A 19,152-nucleotide genomic window follows, 5' to 3' on the forward strand; every position below is an offset into this window, starting at 1 on the left:
GGCGCCCGGATCAGTGGGCCCAGCGTGCTATTTTTTCTAAAGTCAGCCTCGCGGGGGATGTTGGATTTGGCGGGGCGTGCTCTTTGAAATACTATATTGGGAACCTCACACATTAAACAATTTTTTTTTTTAATTGCAAACCTTCCCAGTTCCCCCGGCAGCTGGCAAGCCTCCCCTCTCTCCTGCCCGCCGCCCCCGTCTTCTTCCTTCCAGCCCCTTCCCCCCGCCGGGCTCGCGGGAGCCGCCCCCTCCCAGGCGCCCTTTTGGTTCCTCCCAGCTGCCGCGTGAATGGGCCGCCCTCCGGGTTCCGCGGGGCGGGGGCGGCGGGAAGAGGCCGAGCCCGGGCCCCGGCGGCCACCGCCCCCGCCCCCGCCCCGCGGCGGCCCACGCCGGCATCTGCGTCACTCGGCCGCGCGTGGGCGGGAGCCGGAGCGGCGCATGTAGCAAGAGCGGAATCTCCCAGCGTGACAGCGCGCGGGGGGTGGAGGCGGCGGAGGCGGGCGGGGGAGGGGGGTGCCGCGCGCCAGGGGAGGGGAGGGGAGAAGGGGGGAGGGCGCGGCGGGGGAGGCGCCGCCGCCTCAGCCGCCCGCGCGCCCGAGTCGGGAGGAGCCGCCGCCGCCGCCGCTACCGCGGCCGAGCGAGTGCCGTCGGGGCTGGCGGGCGGGAAGGAGCCGCGGGCCCGAGCTGGAGGGGGGGAGTAGGGAGAGCGCGCCCACCACCTTCCCTTCCCCTCCCGATGGGAGCGGGGGCGTCCCGGCCGCCGCAGCCGACCGAGGAGACCGAGCCGGGGGCCGCCACTTCGGAGTTGGGGCTGAGGCGTCCTCTGGGGAGAGCGCGCCAAGACCGCTGCAGCAGCTGGCCGCGTACGTACCGACTAGCTGTCCGCCAAGTGCCAGATGCCTCAGTGTTCGGGCGAACTGGGGGCGGCGGAGTCTCCGGGCTGCGCCGGCACTTGGGGGGCGGGCGTCCAGGGCCGCGGGCCCGGCGCGGCCGCCGCCGGAAGGAGAGGGCGGCCTCGGGCTCTTGTGGACGATTCCCGGGGAGGACCGGTGCGCAGGGGCAGCAAGAAGAGGGCGAGCCGGGCGGCGGGGCCGACCTGTGCGTCCCGCTCCCAGAAAGCCGGGGGTCGAGCCGGGCGGCGGGGCCGACCTGTGCGTCCCGCTCCCAGAAAGCCGGGGGTGCGGCGTCCACTCTTCCGACCCGGCTTTGGCCGTCGCGCGCGGCGCGGAGCGCTCGTGGGTTGTGCGCCGTGGGAGCGCGCGCCGGCCCCGGAGTTTTGCAGCTTCTTTCCGCAGAGGCAGAGTCTTTTTGTTGGTTTGTTTACTTTAGAGTCTTAATTTTCGTCCTGAGTATCCTCTCTTTCGGAATGTAGTCGTTTTCTTTTTAAAGGCGGAAGGAGAGTTTTGCTTGAAAGTGGTTTACAGAAACTTGGCACCGAGGTGAGATGGAAGCGAGAGACTCATTTGTGCTCGCTAAGGCCGAGTATGAAATTTGCCAACACATGTGGGACATACAAGCCTTGGATGCAGAAGTCTGTGACCTTATTTATGGAGAAACGTTGCGAGTGCAGTCAAATGTTTTGGGACTGCAACTTCGCGGTTCAGAAGGCCCAAGATGTGAAAGGACACTTCGAGTGAGCCTAAATTTTGTAAGATCTTGGGCGAAAGGATAATTGAATTGGAATTTGCATTTATAGGTTCTGCAGAGCAACTTTTGCAGCAGGTGATCAGGAGAAATCCTTGACTTGCATATACTTAATGCCTCACTCAGAGAGATTCGGGAGGCAGGGAAAATTTGGGGGTAGCTGTCAATTTAAAATTTCTTTCAGAAAGAGTTGGTTTGGAGTAACCTGTCACTACCAATTGGTTTGCCAGTGACATGTCTGCAAGCTTAAGGAGTGCAAAGATCAGAGCTGAGAAGGAAATACTCAGATCTTGTTTTAAAATATTTTGGCAGTTTTAATAGATAATATTAGATTGCATAGGAACAGTGAAACAGAATTTTAAAAAGATTAGTCACGTAGGAAATGCTAGGCTGTTTTGTTGGAGAAGTGTGCACACAATGAAATACCTTCTTTGATTTTCACTTTTTTGAAAAATTTCCCTGTAAACCATACCAGATTATGACATGTCGGAATTTATGTGTGGGTTTTAAGAAGGAATAGTGGGAGAAAAGATGCATAGGATTTGCTTTCTCTGTTTTGGATGGGAGCTGATGTTTTCCAGAAGACCTTAAAAAGCTGCTTCTAGTCCAGCCTAAGGGCCAGTAAAAGTGTCTCTTAGATTCAGGGGTATCCTTTTCCTCCATTTTCCAGTACTTGAAACGTTTAATACTGTCTTTTCGTTAAGTTTTAAGAATTATATTCTCCTTGTAGGTATTATTGTGCATGTTAGGATTCTCTTTGGAGAAGGAAATGGCAACCCACTCCAGTATTCTTGCCTCGAGAATCCCAGGGACAGAGGAGCCTGGTGGCTACAGTCCATGGGGGTCACAAAGCTTTGGGCACGACTGAGTGAGTGAGCAGCAGGATTCTCTTGAGAGTTTATATATATCTGCAAGGTCAGCCTACTTTATTTCTGTTTGGGTATTAAAGTTATTGGGAAATCAGGTCATGAAAGAAAATACCAAAGAACCAGTGGAAGGTTTCTCGTTTTAATTTTATTATTTTTAGCAGCTTACACAAAAGTTAATATGTCAGCCTGGTATTAGGAAAATTTTGTTTTCCTTGCCTCTGGTGATTTCCTATTATGTGTGAGTAAATCAGTGATAATAATAAAGACATTGAGGCATTGTAGATTTTTATTTCATTCTTCCTGCTAATTATGGATGTAGCGAACATGACCGAAATCCTTAGGAATACTGTAGCCAATACAAGGAAATTTAGTGAGCTTATATAGCTAATAAGTAATTTGCTATATCCAGTGAATATATCTTTCCTTGTTTGAGAATTAACAAAATTAAATAATCTCGGTTAAATTAATGAAAATTTTTCCTTTTTTGTTGACTAGTAACATCCGTTTCCCTGTAGAAAATTAATATATTGCCATTCTCCTTGTTATTTGGAGAATCAGTTAAAGCATTAGGTATTTTCTTTTAATCACAGTTTGAGCATATTGGCTTATTATGAAAGATTTTGGGGATTTGTACCATGGCTGTTTTGAAAGAAAAAAATTATAGTGTATGACAAAGTGGCAGAGACCTTTGAAGAATTTATTGCATGAACTTTAAATATTTAAAATAAAAAATGGTTGCATGGCAACAGAAGTATGTCAGGTTTTTGGGTCTGTTAACCTAGACTCTGTCCTAATACTTGGGCTTCGTCTGGTCCATTATAAGTCTTAATTGTTTCTGTTGATGCTATGCATGTACATTATTGGGAATAAAAGCTTTGTAAAATTTACCCTTAAATGTGAAGCCGTATTCTGGATACCACAGAAGTATGATACATTTTATGTTACTTCCACAGAAATGACCATTTTATAATACTTTTTGAACAGGTTAAGATCTTCCTTCGTATAATCGTCTTTGTATGCATATTTCGTAAAATTTATTAAAAGCAATAAGGAACAAATGATGCCCACTTAAGCTCAATATAAGGTTCCTAGCTCCTTTGCTTTGGATTTAGTTTTAACTGTTTCGTTCATTCCTTTTAGTAGAATGAAGAATAGTACAGTTATTATATTAAATGCAAATTTGCCTTTTGATCCGACATTTTCAATAACTAGTACAATAGTAGAATATACTCTCTTAAACTTAACAATGAAACAAGTGGGAAGTTGATGTTGGGGAAAAAATAGTAATCCTTGTCAGAATTCTCACACCTAAAATGTACCATTAAGCTTTCAGATAGTTTGTCATTTATCAATACATTGTATTTAGAGAGTTGCATCTTAAGTTGTAGTGTATGTTAGTTAAATAATTTTTAAAGAGGAATTTCTGAAATAAATAAAATTTTATATGTACTGTGTGCACACTGCATGCTCAGAGGGCACTTAATATTTGGGACTAACTTGACTGTTAGTTGATTGAAGAATTTCCAGTCATATTATATGAAGTACTAGTGTTTACCTGTTGTTATCACAGTTAAGGCATACTTGTTATTTAATTGCAAAAAATAAATCTGATTTTCCTAATACTGATAAATTTAAGCTTACACCTTGAATAATTAAAATTTTAAGAGATTTATACGAAATATTTTCCAGCTTCATTCAGAGTTCAGGAAAAAAAATCAGTAGGCGAGAACATTTTAAGTTTGCTAAATTATTGTTAATGTATTAGAAGATATATGTTTAATTCATAGATATTACAGAATAAGATCCCAAAATATCTTTTTTTGGCTTTTAAAAAAAATATTTATTTTTAACTGGAGGATAATTGCTTTATAGTATTATGTTGGTTTCTCAAAAATATCTTGCTTTAAGATATATTCCTGAATGCTTAATAGTAAATATGCCTGGTTAAATCCTTTGATACTTGAAACACGTACATAGGAGTTAGTACCTGGACCACCCTGCAATCTTAAATAACCCATGATGTAACTAAGCCACACTTGGTTATTTTAGGTTGAGTTCTGGGATTAGGAAAACAAAATTTGAATAATTCACTCCTAGGCTTAAGGGTCATCCAGATTCTGGCTTGTCTTTTCAATCTCAACCTGTAAAGTACCCATTGCACCCTCTCCCCAGACTCCTGTACCTTCAGGCTGTGTGTGCTTCGTCACTCAGTCATGTCCGACTCTTTGCGACCCTGCGGACTATAGCCCGCCAGGCTCCTCCGTCCATGGAATTCTTCAGGCAAGAATACTGGAGTGGGTAGCCATTCGCTTCTCCAGGGGGTCTTCCAGGAATCAAACCTGCATCTCCTGCATTGCAGGCAGATTCTTTACCATCTGAGCAACCAGAGAAACCGTGCCTTCAGGCTACATTCTCCCAAAGCTGGCTATACCTGAGAGGTTTTAAATGTAGCCGCCCGCTTCAGATTTCCTATTTCCTTCCTTGCCATTTCCTGTCTCTACCTTTCATTCCCTTAGTGTGTGTGTACCCGATATCATCTAGGTGTTAGAGGAAAACAGTCTCGTGGAACTAATTCACCTTAATCTGTAAATGACTCATGAGCTAACTCTTCGCAAGTATTTTCACATTTTTTTTTAGAAGTCTGGAAGAGATTGGTGTTAACTTAGATAATTTCACAGTAAAACTTTCAGGCTGTGTTGAGAGGCAGGAATTGATAGTCCTCTGCATAAGTCAGATTTTACTAGAATTTTGCCCTTGGTTTCTACCCACTACTGGAAGATTCTCTTCTTTGGAATGCCGTAGACTTTACAGAAGTGTGTATATACGTTTGTATATTTCCTGCATCATGAAGAGGGTGTTTGTGAATCCATTTGAATCTAATGATCATTAATAAGATTGATATTTGTTATCTGGAGGTGACACTTTAATTCATAGAAATCAAGAAGGAAAAGACCTAGGATCTCTTATAATTAAAAGTGACTTCTCAAAATGCTGCTGTTGGGGCTAGGCTAATAATGATGTATTCTGGTAAAGGGAGCTCATCTGGCCATCTTATGGGAATCCACCATGTAATTAAAGAAAGGGGAAGTACTGAGGATGAGGGAATGAGAAAGATGGTAGGTAAAGTAGCAGGATGGGTTCTTACTAGATTGGACACCAGTTAACACAGAGGGGATCCCTTTTGGAATACAAAGTGAAAGTCCCTCAGTCGTGTCCGACTCTTTGCGACCCCTTGGACTGTACAGTCCATGGAATTGTCCAGGCCAGAATACTGGAGTGGGTAGCCTTTCCCTTCTCCAGGGTATATTCCCAACCCAGGGTCGAATCCAGGTCTCCCGCATTATAGGCGGATTCTTTACCAGCTGAGCCACAAGGGAGGCCCAGGAATACTGGAGTGGGTAGCCTATCCATCCTCCAGAGGATCTTCCAGACCCAGGAATCAAACCGGGGTCTCCTGCATTGCAGGCAGATTCTTTACCAGATGAGCTACTAGGGAAGCCCTGATACATAAAAGGAGGCTGCAATCAAGAGTCTGACTCAAATGTTGGGTTTCAATCAACAGAAGCTTTTAACAGAGATGTTATTCCTCTTTGAATACTTAGATTAGAGAGGGATAAAAGCTGAATGAGACTCTAGTCCCTACATCTTACATGCTAAGTTACTTCATTCGTGTCAGACTTTGCAACTCTACGGGACTAGCCCTCCAGGCTCCTCTGTCCAAGGCAAGAATACTGGAGCGGGTTGTCATGCCCTCCTGCAGGGAATCTTCCTGACCCAAGGACCAAATCCACCTCTCCTGCGTTGATTGGCAGACGGGTTCTTTACTGCTAAACCAGGAGCTTCTCCTGCCATCAGGGAGCTTAAAGCCTGAGGGAATCTGTTCTACAGAGCCATGTAAGTGTGTTTCTCTGTTTGATGGCTCCCTATGTTTAATATTTAGCATAGTGTTTAAGTGTGTGCTTACTTCTCTGTCTCCTGGTTCTTAACTGTGAAGAACCGCTGGAGCAAAGCCCAGTGTTTGGCACAAGCATCAGGAAAGGTTAAGAGCTGCAGAGGAAGATGGATAGGTCTAGGATACCTGTATGAGTTGTTTGGATTTTTTCCTCCATCCAGTGGGGAAATTTGCTTAAGTGAGTAAAGAGCCACATCTGTACTTTAGGATGATGAAGTCGACATTTCATTAGGGCATATTTCGAAGGCGAGGAGGCTGTTTTCAAAGTTGGGGTGAGAAGCAAGGGGAAAATCAGAATTAGGTGCGTTTGAGGCAGAGAAAAAGGTTGGTGATGGGGCCTAAGGACATGTAGATTTGAAGAAGGAAGAGGAAAACAAAAGCATGAGTGGGTAAAGACGATATACACACACACACACACTGGAGTATTACTCAGCCATGAAAAAGAAATCCTGCCATTTGCAACAACATGGACAGAACTGGATGGTATTCAGGCAGAGAATGACAAATACTATATAATATCACTTACATGTGGAATTTTACAAATAAAACTAGTGAGTATAACAGAAAAGAAATAGACTCACAAATATAGAACAAACTAGTGATTACCACCTGGAGAAGGGAAAAACGGACGGGCAAGATAGGAGTAAGGGATTAAGAGGTACAGACTACTATGTATACAATAAATAAGCTGCAAGGATATATTGTACAGCACAGGAAATAGAGCCAATATTTTATAATGACTGTAAAAGAAACGCTGTGCTGTGCTTCGTTGTGTCCAGCTCTTTGCCACCCCATGGACTGTAGCCCGCCCAGCTCCTCTGTCCATGGGATTCTCCAGGCAAGAATACTGGAGTGGGTTACCATGCCCTCCTCCAGGGATCTTCCCAACCCTGCAAGGGATCAAACCCATGTCTCCCGCATTGCCAGCAGATTCTTTACTGTCTGAGCCCCCAGGGAAGCCCATGAATACTGGAACAGGTAGCCTATCCTTTCTCCAGGGGGTCTTCCTGCATTGCAGGCAGATTCTTTATCCTCTGAGCCACAAGGGAAGCCCAGAAAAGAAATATGACCTTTAAAAATTGTGAATCATTTTTTAAAAATTGTGAATAAATCTTTTGTATAATATTATACATCAAGTATCACAGTAAAATTTTTTTAAAAATCAAATCCTTTTATTAATCCAGAAAACTGAAAGAGTAGTGGTGCAACTAAAAGTAATGAGAGTTGGGAAGAGGATTTGGGAATCTGGAAGAAGGGAGGAAAATGATAGCACATACTTGCTTTTGAGCTTAGCAGATTTGAGAAGTTTGACAGCCTCCATGTGAAATGCTGAATTTCAAAAATTCAATTCAAGAAAAACAATTTGGGTTCTCACAGTTTTCAGGTTTGAAGACCACTTCCTAAATTTTTTTTAAAAAATAGCAAGTACTCATTGATTTTGCTTTTAGTGTTTTATCAATAGAGAATACTTAAAATGACAACTTGAATTTGATCACACTATTAAAAGTGAGATTTTATTAAATCACAAAGTTTTTTTTTTTTTTTTACTTTGCAAAGTAGCTGTATATGTGTAAGTCAGTGTTTGGTGTGCGTTTGGATTTGAGAGCAATTGGCAGTGACTCCATGAACCACTGGTCCAAGCTACAGATACCGGTTTGGAGGTCAGTCTGCTATAGGTAATATTGAAGCCTAGGAGTGGATGGAGATTATCAGGAGAGAATATGGAAAGATAGTAGAAATGGGATCTAATATAAAAATTTAGAGAATTCCTGTAGTTAGAGTAAAGGAAGGCAGCATAACATAGTAAAAAGTCAGGTGAAGAGCGTTTCAAGGAGTGATGTCAAACTGCAGAGAGGTTAAAGAGAAAAGCTGGTGATCACTCAGTAGTCACTTGGGAGCTTTCATGGAGAAGCTGGGACAGAAGGCAGGCTGAAGCTTCTTGGACTAGATTGAGGCAGGTTTGAAGGAATGGTTTTCCTTTTTCCTTGTGACCATTAAGACGTCTGTCTTACCCTAAATCCCCACATCCCAGCTTGAAGAAAGAGAATTTTTGTTTCCCATATTTATACTAAGTTCTGTGTTATGGTTCAAGGACAAAGCAGGAGTTGACCAGTAAAGTTTTTGGAGCCAAACCAGCTCCTTACTTCACTTAGCATAGTTTAAATCTTGGCAGATGACTGATCCTATCCCAGGAGCCAAAGTGAGTTTGTCGTTAAAAGGTTCTGGAACAAATTATTACCATTTAAAATAGATCACTGAATAGCAAACAACAACAAATGGCCTTAAATGAATCCCCTGTTTTATTCCTCTTCCTTTGGGACTAACTGGACTGAAGAACATTTAAGCTGGTGCAAGTGGAGGTTTGCTGTATATAGGCAGCAGGCCTTTGGTTTAGCTTTTGAATGCAGTAAAAATGGATAACTGATTTCTCTTAATTGTGGAATTCATAAAAAGGTCAGACTCAGCATGGTTGTTCCAGCATCTCTTGCAAAGGCCAGGTAACTGGAGTTTTCAGCTGAGTAGACTTGCTGGGCTGTTAGCTGCCTATGTTATGTTGCATTGTATTAGAATCCTTCTGTACTCACTTCCGATTGGAGAGATGCAGCTTTCATTTGATTTATTTGACCTTCATGTTGAAGCATGAATAGACACAGAATTTGTAAAAACAGAAAATCTTGTCGTATAAAAATTTTCTTTTAAATCAAATTAAGTTAATGTATGAAGTGGTGGGTGTTTAAATGATCACAACAGGCTTTATGAGAAACTGAAATGTGCTCTTAAAGCAAAAAGCTTAGGGAGAAAACTCCTTTCCCAGCGGTAAGTGTGGGCCTTTAGCAAGTCTCCTGGGACTCTAAATAGTTTGCTTATTTATCTTTCATCTGGTGTCTTGACTTTAGAAATGTACACTTGGTCTTGTCAGTCCTTGTGGAGATGTTATAATGGTAACTACTTTCTTACTGAAACATAAGAGCTTTCTCTTAGGAAACTGGGGGGGGGTCCTTTTTGTTTTTCTGGGAAAAGATGAGAAATGATAAAAATTGAAAATATTTTCTAAAACCATTGCCTATCTCAGAAGAATAAAGCCTAAGTTTGTGTTTTGAGTTCTCTTTTTCTTAAATTTCTGTTTTATATTTGTCCATGATATATTCTTTCTATTGCTCTTAAAAAGATTCAAGAACTCTGTTCTAGATTTTCTCAGGTAATTTTTAGTTTACTCCATAATTTGGGGGAGTATAGATGGTGAGATCATTGATGACACCATGAATCTTGCAAGGTTACAGCCCTCTTATAAAAAAGCTTTCACATGTGTATGTATGGCTTAAAGTGAAAGTGAAGTCACTCAGTCCTGTCCGACTCTTTGCAACCCCATGAACTGTAGCCTATCAGGCTTCTCCGTCCATGGGATTTTCCAGGCAAGAGTGCTGGAGTGGATTGCCTTTTCCTTTTCCAGGGGGTCTTCCCGACCCAGGAATCAAACCCAGGTCTCCTGCATTGCAGGCAGACACTTTACCGTCTGAGCCACCAGGGAAGCCAGCTCAACCTGGCTTAAAGCTCAACATTCAGAAAACTACGATCATGGTATCTGGTCCCATCACTTCATGAGAAATAGATGGGGAAACTGGAAACAGTGCCAGAATTTATTTTTGGGGGCTCCAAAATCACTGCAGATGGTGATTGCAGCCATGAAATTAAAAGACGCTTACTCCTTGGAAGGAAAGTTATGACCAACCTAGATAGCATATTCAAAAGCAGAGACATTACTTTGCCAACAAAGGTCTGTCTAGTCAAGGCTATGGTTTTTCCAGTGGTCATGTATGGATGTGAGAGTTGGACTGTGAAGAAAGCTGAGTGCTGAAGAATTGATGCTTTTGAACTGTGGTGTTGGAGAAGACTCTTGAGAGTCCCTTGGACTGCAAGGAGATCCAACCAGTCCATTCTAAAGGAGATCAGTCCTGGGTGTTCATTGGAAGGACAGATGCTAAAGCTGAAACTCCAAATACTTTGGCCACCTGCTGCAAAGAACTGACTCACTGGAAAAGACTCTGATGCTGGGAGGGATTGGGGGCGGGAGGAGAAGGGGATGACAGAGGATGAGATGGCTGGATGGCATCACTGACTCGATGGACATGGGTTTGGGTGAACTCTGGGAGTTGTTGATGGACAGGGAGGCCTGGCGTGCTGCACTTCATGGGGTTGCAAGGAGTCAGACACGACTGAGCGACTGAACTGATAAATGTTTTTGTGTGTGTATACTCTGGAGTTGAAAGCTTGTGGAATTACTGCATTAAGTGTATGAAGGGAAAATGGGTTTCCTTCCCTCTATCTCATGACTTCCCTGGTGGCTCAGACGGTGAAGCGTCTGTCTACAATGTGGGAGACCCGGGTTCGATCCCTGGGTCGGGAAGATCCCCTGGAGAAGGAAATGGCAATCCACTCCAGGACTATTGCCTGGAAAATCCCATAGACCGAGGAGCGTGGTAGGCTACAGCCCATGGGGTCGCAAAGAGTCGGACACAACTGAGCGAGAGCCCTCCCTCTATCTCATACGCTTTCTAGAAACCCTTCTATTTGGTATAATGTTGTTCAATATAGACTTGAACTTGCGTCTGTAACTCCCCAGAGCTTGTTTTTGTGGGTTAGTGTCCAGCTGGATGATAAATTCTCTCCCTCAGAAGTCTCCCTTTTATGTGGGAGGACAAAACAAATCCTCTTACGAACGATTCAGAAGGTGCAGAAATGTTTTTATCCAGAGAACTAACATGACATGAACCCAAAGGTGGTCTCAAAAGCTGTAAGAGTCTGTGGTGCCCAAGGGGCACACTAACGGAATCTTCCAGGGTAGTCTGCCAGGTTTGCCAAATCACAAGAGTCTTCTGAGATGCAACCCTAGGAAATTACATTTTTCAGAAGCTCCTCCAAGTGATTTTCTGGCTGTCCGCAGACGTTTACTGGGCCCAAAAAACCAATACAGAATTGTAAAGTAAAAATTAAAAATAAATTAATTAATTAATTAAAAATATATATATATATATACCTTGGGAAGTCATCAGGTCATGACTTACAAAGAGCCATAAGATTTGCGGAGGTCAGAAGTTGATGAGAGCAGATTGTGGATGACACAGGGGTTCCAGGAGCTGGGGTTTCCCAGGAGTCAGTCCTTAAGGTGGTCGGGAAATGCATTCTCCTTGGATGGGATGACTGAGACTAGAGTTTTGTGTAGCACTCTGGCCCATGATGTAAAGCAGAGAAGCCCCAAATTTGTTGATCTGGCCTTCAGGGCTGTTCCCAGTGTTCCGCAGCTTGCCGAATCTCCCAGTTAACAATTGCTCCTGACTTTGCTGAGTTGAGAGTGTACTTGCATTTTCTTCCAATGTATGTATTCTTTTGGCTTTCTATAATTTTTGCGATAGAGGGCTGGAGGAGCCTTTTAATCCTAAAGGTGCATTGATTACAAGTTTGTTTCTCTTCAGCGGAAGTACGTGGCCAGCTCCTCTATGTATGTGGGAGGTCTCCAGGCAACTGTGAATGACTTTTAAATAAAACTGCTAAGAGGGCAAGAAGTGCTTTGCTGGGTCTTGTTCTGTCTCTTGAAAGGGAGACTTCTCTGCCTTCCTTGGGCTCTAGAAGTATAACTTCCTTGGCTCTGTCTTGGGCTCTTCCACACCCACTGGCTTCGTCCTGTCTCTTGAACCTGGAGACAAACGTGGGTTCCATGCTGTTATTTTGCAAACAGGACCGCTCTGCTTCAGCCTTATGCCTTGTACCACATTCTCAAGTGCCATGTGTTTGAAAGAGAATTCCAGCATCCCTAATTTTCTGTATCCCTGATGCCTGTTGCAGTTCTAGACTCTCGCATAGGTAATCCCATAGTCACCTATTCGTCTCTTTCTAGAACCACCAGAAGTGTTTCTAAAAAATGGTAACCGTTTCCTCTCTTTCATCACTTACACCTAAGTGATCACCAAGTCTTGCCATTTATTTGTCTGAATTTTTCCTGCCTCTTTTTTTCTCCATTCCTAAATATACCACCTTGTATCTTATTTATTCTAGTTCATACTGAAATCACTCATCTGCCTGCCAGACTAATCTTACTACTTTTGCTTTATAAGATAGGAACTAACTATACCTGTCTCACAGGGCTGTTGTGAGGATGAGACATAACGTTGAGTGCCTGTTTATCATACGGTCTGACACAGGTATTCAGTGCCTGCATGGTAGCAGAGTATACTTACCTCCTTCAGAAGTTTATTACCCTTTGCTTCTCCTCTCTGTGCACTCCGTGGGAGCAGCAGAGTGAATACGCAAAAATCAGCATACAGAACCCTGTGAGCCATGTTTGGCTGAAGTCGCTAGACCTATTTAGCCACCTGTGAGATCTCAGGCAGATTACTGATCTTTGAGCCTTTATATTTTTTTTCTTTAAAATGGGAACTGTTACTGACTGTTGATCATTATGATTGTTAGGAGAGTAAGATAACTTACAGATAGAGGCTTCCCAGATGGTATCAGTGGTAAAGAATCCAGCTGCCAATGCAGGAGACACGAGAGACTCAGTTCGATCCCTGGGTCAGAAAGATCCCCTGGAGTAGGAAATGGCAAACCACTCCAGTATTCTTGCCTGGAAAATCCCATGGACAGAGCGAGGATCCTGGCAGCTACAGTCCGTGGGTCGCCAAGAGTCAGACATGCCTGAGTGCATGCACACACATGCACGTGCGCGCACACACACACACACACACACACACACAGCATAGAGAGAATGCTTCCTTAACAGTCAGTTGCTGTGCAAATGCTCCTTGTTTTTTTTTTTTACTGCAATCTTAAATCCTGTAGTGTCCGATCAAGAGGCTTAAGAAGTGTTTTAGCAAGTGTGGTGAGCGTTTCCTCTCTTCTTTTTGCAGGTTAAGCCCATCCACAGTAATGGCCGCAGCCTTACCCAGGACCCTGGGGGAATTGCAGCTATATAGAATATTACAAAAAGCCAACCTGCTTTCTTATTTCGATGCCTTTATCCAGCAAGGTGGTGATGATGTCCAGCAACTCTGTGAAGCTGGAGAAGAGGAGTTCTTGGAGATCATGGCGCTTGTGGGCATGGCTAGCAAGCCCCTGCATGTTAGAAGGCTGCAGAAGGCGTTGAGAGACTGGGTTACGAACCCTGGCCTTTTCAATCAGCCACTGACGTCTCTGCCTGTCAGTAGCATACCCATCTATAAGTTACCAGAGGGCTCACCAACATGGCTGGGAATATCCTGCAGCAGCTATGAAAGGAACAGCGGTTCCCGAGAACCTCATTTAAAAATCCCCAAGTGTGCTGCCACCACGTGCGTGCAGAGCTTGGGGCCGGGGAAGTCAGACGTGGCCGGGAGCTTAGCGCTGCAGGCTATCAGCGACTCCCGGCTCTGGCAGGGCCACCACAGCACCGAGAGCGAGCACAGCCTCTCCCCAGCTGACCTGGGCTCCCCGGCTTCCCCTAAAGAAAGCAGCGAGGTGCTGGATGCTGCCGCTGCACTCTCTGTAGCCGAATGTGTGGAGCGGATGGCCGCCACGCTGCCAAAAAGTGACTTGAACGAAGTGAAAGAGCTGCTGAAAACCAACAAGAAGCTGGCCAAGATGATCGGCCACATCTTCGAGATGAGTGATGACGACCCACACAAAGAGGAGGAGATTCGAAAATACAGTGCGATATACGGCAGATTCGACTCGAAGAGAAAGGACGGGAAGCACCTCACGCTTCATGAGGTAAAGAGGCCCACCTTTCCTTCTGTGTGTATGCGGTGTGCATGTCTCTTAAAGAAATTAACTTGGCAATAGTTTACAGCAGAGATAATACCCTCCCTGGATTAAAGACGTGTAGGCTCAGCAACATATAACTCTTTAGTGAAAAGAGACCATATTGATTGTGTTAAGGTATTTCTGTGTTGAATTCAAACATGTTTGACTTTAAAATTGTAGAGTGACTCTTGGAATAATATCAGTTTAAGTAGTGAAACCATATTATCAGTTTAAATCGCTCAGTCGTGTCCAACTCTTTGCAACCCCGTGGACTGCAGCCCACCAGGCTCCTCCGTCCGTGGGATTCTCCAGGCAAGAATACTGGAGTGGGTTGCCATTTCCTTCTCCAGGGGATCTTCCCGACCCAAGGACTGAACCCAGGTCTCCTGCATTGCAGGCAGACGCTTTACCCTCTGCGCCCCCAGGGGAGCCCCAGTGAGAGCATAAAGCCTCCATTTAGAAGGCAGTTTGTCTTTTAATTAAGAATTAAAAATGAAATTTAAAATCTAACTTAAAAATCATTGTTGTAGACTTTTTAGAAAAAAAAGTTGTAAAAAATAACCAGAACTTAAAGTGATTTTCAGCTAGCATAGAAAACAAAATGATATTAGATGAATGTTAGAAGAATTATTGTAGCTTTGAATATTGTTTTGGTGTGACATTTGATATTAAAAATCCTCATTTTATTTTTGTAGCATTCTGTCTAGAAATATTTTGCTTAAGTAGAAGAATACATGTATGTATATCTCTTTTACATTTGCTCCCTTTTTCTTGTCTGTCTGGCCAGTACATCATCTAAGACTCAAGCATGAGCTTAAGTGTTTTACAGTGTGTTTTCCCCTAAGGAGAATGACCTTTCCTTTCCATTTTTATCCCTGTGCATACTTCTATCACAGTAACTTCAACACTTTATTGTACTTTTTAATATATTGGCCTGTCCCTCATAGTATACTTTGGGATTCTTCAAGGCAGAAATTATATCTCATTCATTTTTATATCTTTAGAATCTAATGTACTCAATAAATGCTTGAAAAATAAATGCATTTCAAAATTACCTTTTTAAACAAAAGCTGTTTCACAGCTAAAATTTATAGCCATTTATCCATTAGAAGAAAGAGATAAATTCTCCTTGGAAAAAAATGTTCAGTTGAATGCAGTATCTCATGTTAGAAACATAAGATCATTCCCCACAGACTTGTACGTGAACACAAAGAATAGTATATACTCACTGAAAAAGTATTCAGTTACTACAGAAGGATGTGAAGTAATTGAATCTGTAAACATCCAGCTACTTTTCTTTACATATACAAATGTGGGGTCATATTTTGCACACTCTAATCCAAATTCTTTTTTAAAAAACTTAAGATACTCAAAGTACAGTCTACTATAGATATATTTTCAGGCAGTTACATATAGAGCTGCTGTATTCGTTTATGGGTTACATTATATTTCAGTGTGAATGTGCTGTTATCTTAACCATTCACTTTTTGCTGTCACTTAATGTGTTTTCATTTTTAAGAAATTTTATATGTGGTGAGACATGAATATGCTAGACATACACCTTTTCAGATTTGTACATGTTTTCCTGTGGAATAGACTCCAACATGTAAAATTACGGGCCCAGAGGATACATAGATTTAGTATTTTAGTAGATAGTGCTTAATTGCCTTCTAAAAAAGCTAGAACAATTCATATTTTCTTCATCATTATTATATGCAAGTGTCCATTTTTCCACACTCTTGCTAATATTGCTTTTGTCATTTTTAATTTTCATCAGTCTAAGAAAAATTTTCATTGCTCAAAGTAACTTCCATTATTGAGGAAGAGCGTCTTTTCTTATGGCTAATAGACATCCAATTTTATATTCATATCCTTTGTTTTAATGTTGGCATTGTCTTACCTTTAAAATATTGGCAAAAACTTTCTATATTGTAAGTGTATTAACTTTTTGTCTTAGACTGTAAATATTTTTCCAGATTATCATTTGTCCTTTGACCTTTTAGACTGGTTGCCATGTGGAAGTTTAATTCTGTATAGTTAATAGTCATTGATCTTGTCCTGTGTCATTTCATTTATCTAATTCTCTGTTCCTTCACTGGTATAAAGTTACTTCAGTTGCTGTATATTTTATATATGGAAAGGCAAGGGCTCCTTCAATAGTATTCTTTTGTAGCTTCTTTTTTTTTTTAGGTAATCATACACATTTCTCCTTCTCAAATGAAATTTTTAGTCTGTTTGTCAAATTTCCCCAAAATTTCTGTTGGTGTTTGATTAGAAATGCCCTAAAGGTATAGATTAATTGGGGGGGGAATGATATATTTACAATAATGAAAACTCCCATAGAGTAACATAGTATGTGCATTTACTTAGCTTTTCTGTATTCTAATGTAATTTCTTAGTTCTTTATTCAGAGTTTTGAACATTTCTTGTTAGGTCAAATACTGTGTGTTATATATGTGTATATTAAATGTTTGTATTATAAACATTTACATTTATTTCGCTTGTATAGATACATGAACATGTAAGATATGAAGGGGATATATTTGTAAATGAAATTGTTTCCTTTTTAAATTACTATCACTGGCCAATTTTTATATATTAATCTTCTTTTCAGCAGTTTCACCATCTGATATTTTTAAATTCTTGTAGATGTGAATGTCTGCTGATGCTTGATATGAGAGAATTGGTTAGCAAACTTAGTCACAGGGACTCTGTGAGTTGAACTCCTTTGGGCATGTCCTTGTGTAATTGTTGTGTAAAGTTGGCATCCAATAATGAGTTCACAAGAACTTGTGGATAGATCCAGAAAATACAAGTAGCGTTATAATTCAGCTACACTTTGACACTCTCATTGCCTGTGACCCCATGTAGAGGAATCTACTGAAGGCTACTATAATAGGGAACAAAGGTGAGACATGTTGGCAGTCTCAGGCTCATGCTTTAATCTAGCTTTCATATAGCTTTTAAATATGGCAGATGAAACACAGTCAAGGACTTGTATTTTTATTAAAGCAAAAGTATGTTAAAGAAATGACTTTAATAAACCCTATCAATCTCACTCAAAAAATTCCTAACCTGCTTTTAAAAAATCCAAAATGAATTATTTCACACTTCACTTTTCCTAAGGGGCACTTTGCTGCTTTGAATAAATAGGCACAGGTGGTATTTAAGTAATGAGACCATTGTGGGTTTTCCAAAAGAAGGAAACAATCAAAATGAATGCTAGTAGGCGGAGATGTGGGGGTGGAGCTTTGGAAAATGTGGCCTGTGTTTTTGAAACTTAACTTAGACCACTTATTATTTGTAAGTCAAGTGTGTGAATCTGGTCCGATAATATATTTTAGGATAGAAGTTTGTGCATCAGAGCACTTTCTTCAAACTAGTAACCATCCAAGAATTTGGTAGAAGTTATGAAATCCTGAGGGAATTAAAGAAGCTACCATCAAGTGTACCGTTTAGGTATTGTGGTAATTTCACTTTTTTTTTTTGACTATTTAAAATGAGAGAGAGACTTAAGTTTTTCTAAATTCCTAAGACTAAAGAAGGTTACTAGTTTGTCTTCAATTTCTAAATAAGGAAAAATATGACTTATTCTTAATCCACTTTTGGTAGTATTTCTGACCCTGTGTATAGTATTACAAACTCTGTGGACACTATTCTTTTAATCTTTGAAGACATATAAGTAGGTCACAAGTAGATGAACATCAGGAAGTTATCTATACCAGAAAAATAATTTTCAACTCACAAGTACATAAAATTCTCATTTTTATATGCATTTTATACTTGTTTCCCAGTATACTTGTAAAATTTATAATTCATTACATTTTATTGTAGAGAATTGTAGAATGAATCATTGTTACAGACACTTTTTTTAAAGCTAGAGAGTCAGTGATGGTCTTAGGACATGGCTAGGTGTGGCCTGGTGAGAGGAGTCAGACCATGAACATAAATGCAAGAGGCTGAGGCCTAGAACCATACTAGTGACTGGTGGGGGCAGATGCTAAGGGACAAACCCAGGAGCAGGATTACCAAGAGGTCCAGGCAGGCAGAGTTCCCTCTGCGCAGATGTGTTGGTAGAGTGTGTGGTAAACCAGGTAAGCAGAGTGCATCAAATCTTTAAAGCAGTAAATGGGGAGAGAGAGAGAAACCGAAAGTTGAGAATAGCAAGGCCATGGAGAATGGAGGGGCTTGTAATATTCAGAGAGAGAAGCACACAGACAAGTTGGCATTACAGAGAATGTCTGTCAGCAGATAGCGACTTCCAGCCAAAGAGCTCTGGAACTCAAAGACAGGATGGAGAAAAAGAGAAGGTAGAGTCAGTGGGTAAGTTGTAGGTGTAATGGAAACTGGAGTGCTAAGCAGATTGCAAAAACAAGGAGCAGGGCCCATGGAATACATAGGGGTGCCAGGTTTAGGTCAGCTACCACCGTAATGTTGAGAAGCAAGGCTGAGGGTGTCAGAGAAGCCCAGCAGTTTTAGTTTCGAGAGAGGGGGATCGTCAAATCAGGGAACCTGGTAGACCTGAACATACTACTGGTAGTTATAATGCTTTGTTCCGAACTCTCAGCTTGAGTGGAACGGTTTCAACATCTCATTCTTGAAAGAAATGCTGGATATTTCCTTTTGATCATTTTAAAAAGTAGATTATAGGGCTGTTAGGTTAGTGTTAGTTGTTGAGTCGCTTTTGATAAGTCACATTTTTTTCTGAGAATTTGTCCATTTCAACTAAGTGTTCAAACTTACTGGGATAGTTTATAGTTTTTAAAACCTAATATTGTTTGTACCTTTGTCTCTTTCCCCCTGATCAGTCTTGCCAGAGATTTGTCAGTTATATTAGTCTTTTCAGGGATCTGCAGACCGAAGCCTGTGGGCAAAATTTTGCCCACTTCCTAATTTTGAAGATAAACTTTGGAA

The 19,152-nt window shown here is 41.9% G+C and overlaps 1 protein-coding gene across 2 annotated transcripts in view; it reads left to right on the plus strand.

The window, feature by feature from the left end:
- Positions 1-575: 575 nt before the first annotated feature.
- Positions 576-19,152, plus strand: part of NAB1 (NGFI-A binding protein 1) — a 51,373-nt gene continuing 32,796 nt past the window's right edge. For both annotated transcript variants that reach the window (XM_040227841.1, XM_040227842.1), the window contains exons 1-2: positions 576-863; positions 13,368-14,205. In XM_040227841.1, coding sequence (XP_040083775.1) covers positions 13,387-14,205 — 819 coding nt within the window. In that variant the 5' untranslated portion in view covers positions 576-863; positions 13,368-13,386. The remainder of the gene's footprint in view (positions 864-13,367; positions 14,206-19,152) is intronic.

Source organism: Oryx dammah, unplaced genomic scaffold (assembly GCF_014754425.2).
Source record: "Oryx dammah isolate SB20612 unplaced genomic scaffold, SCBI_Odam_1.1 HiC_scaffold_27, whole genome shotgun sequence".
Lineage (NCBI taxonomy): Eukaryota > Metazoa > Chordata > Mammalia > Artiodactyla > Bovidae > Oryx > Oryx dammah.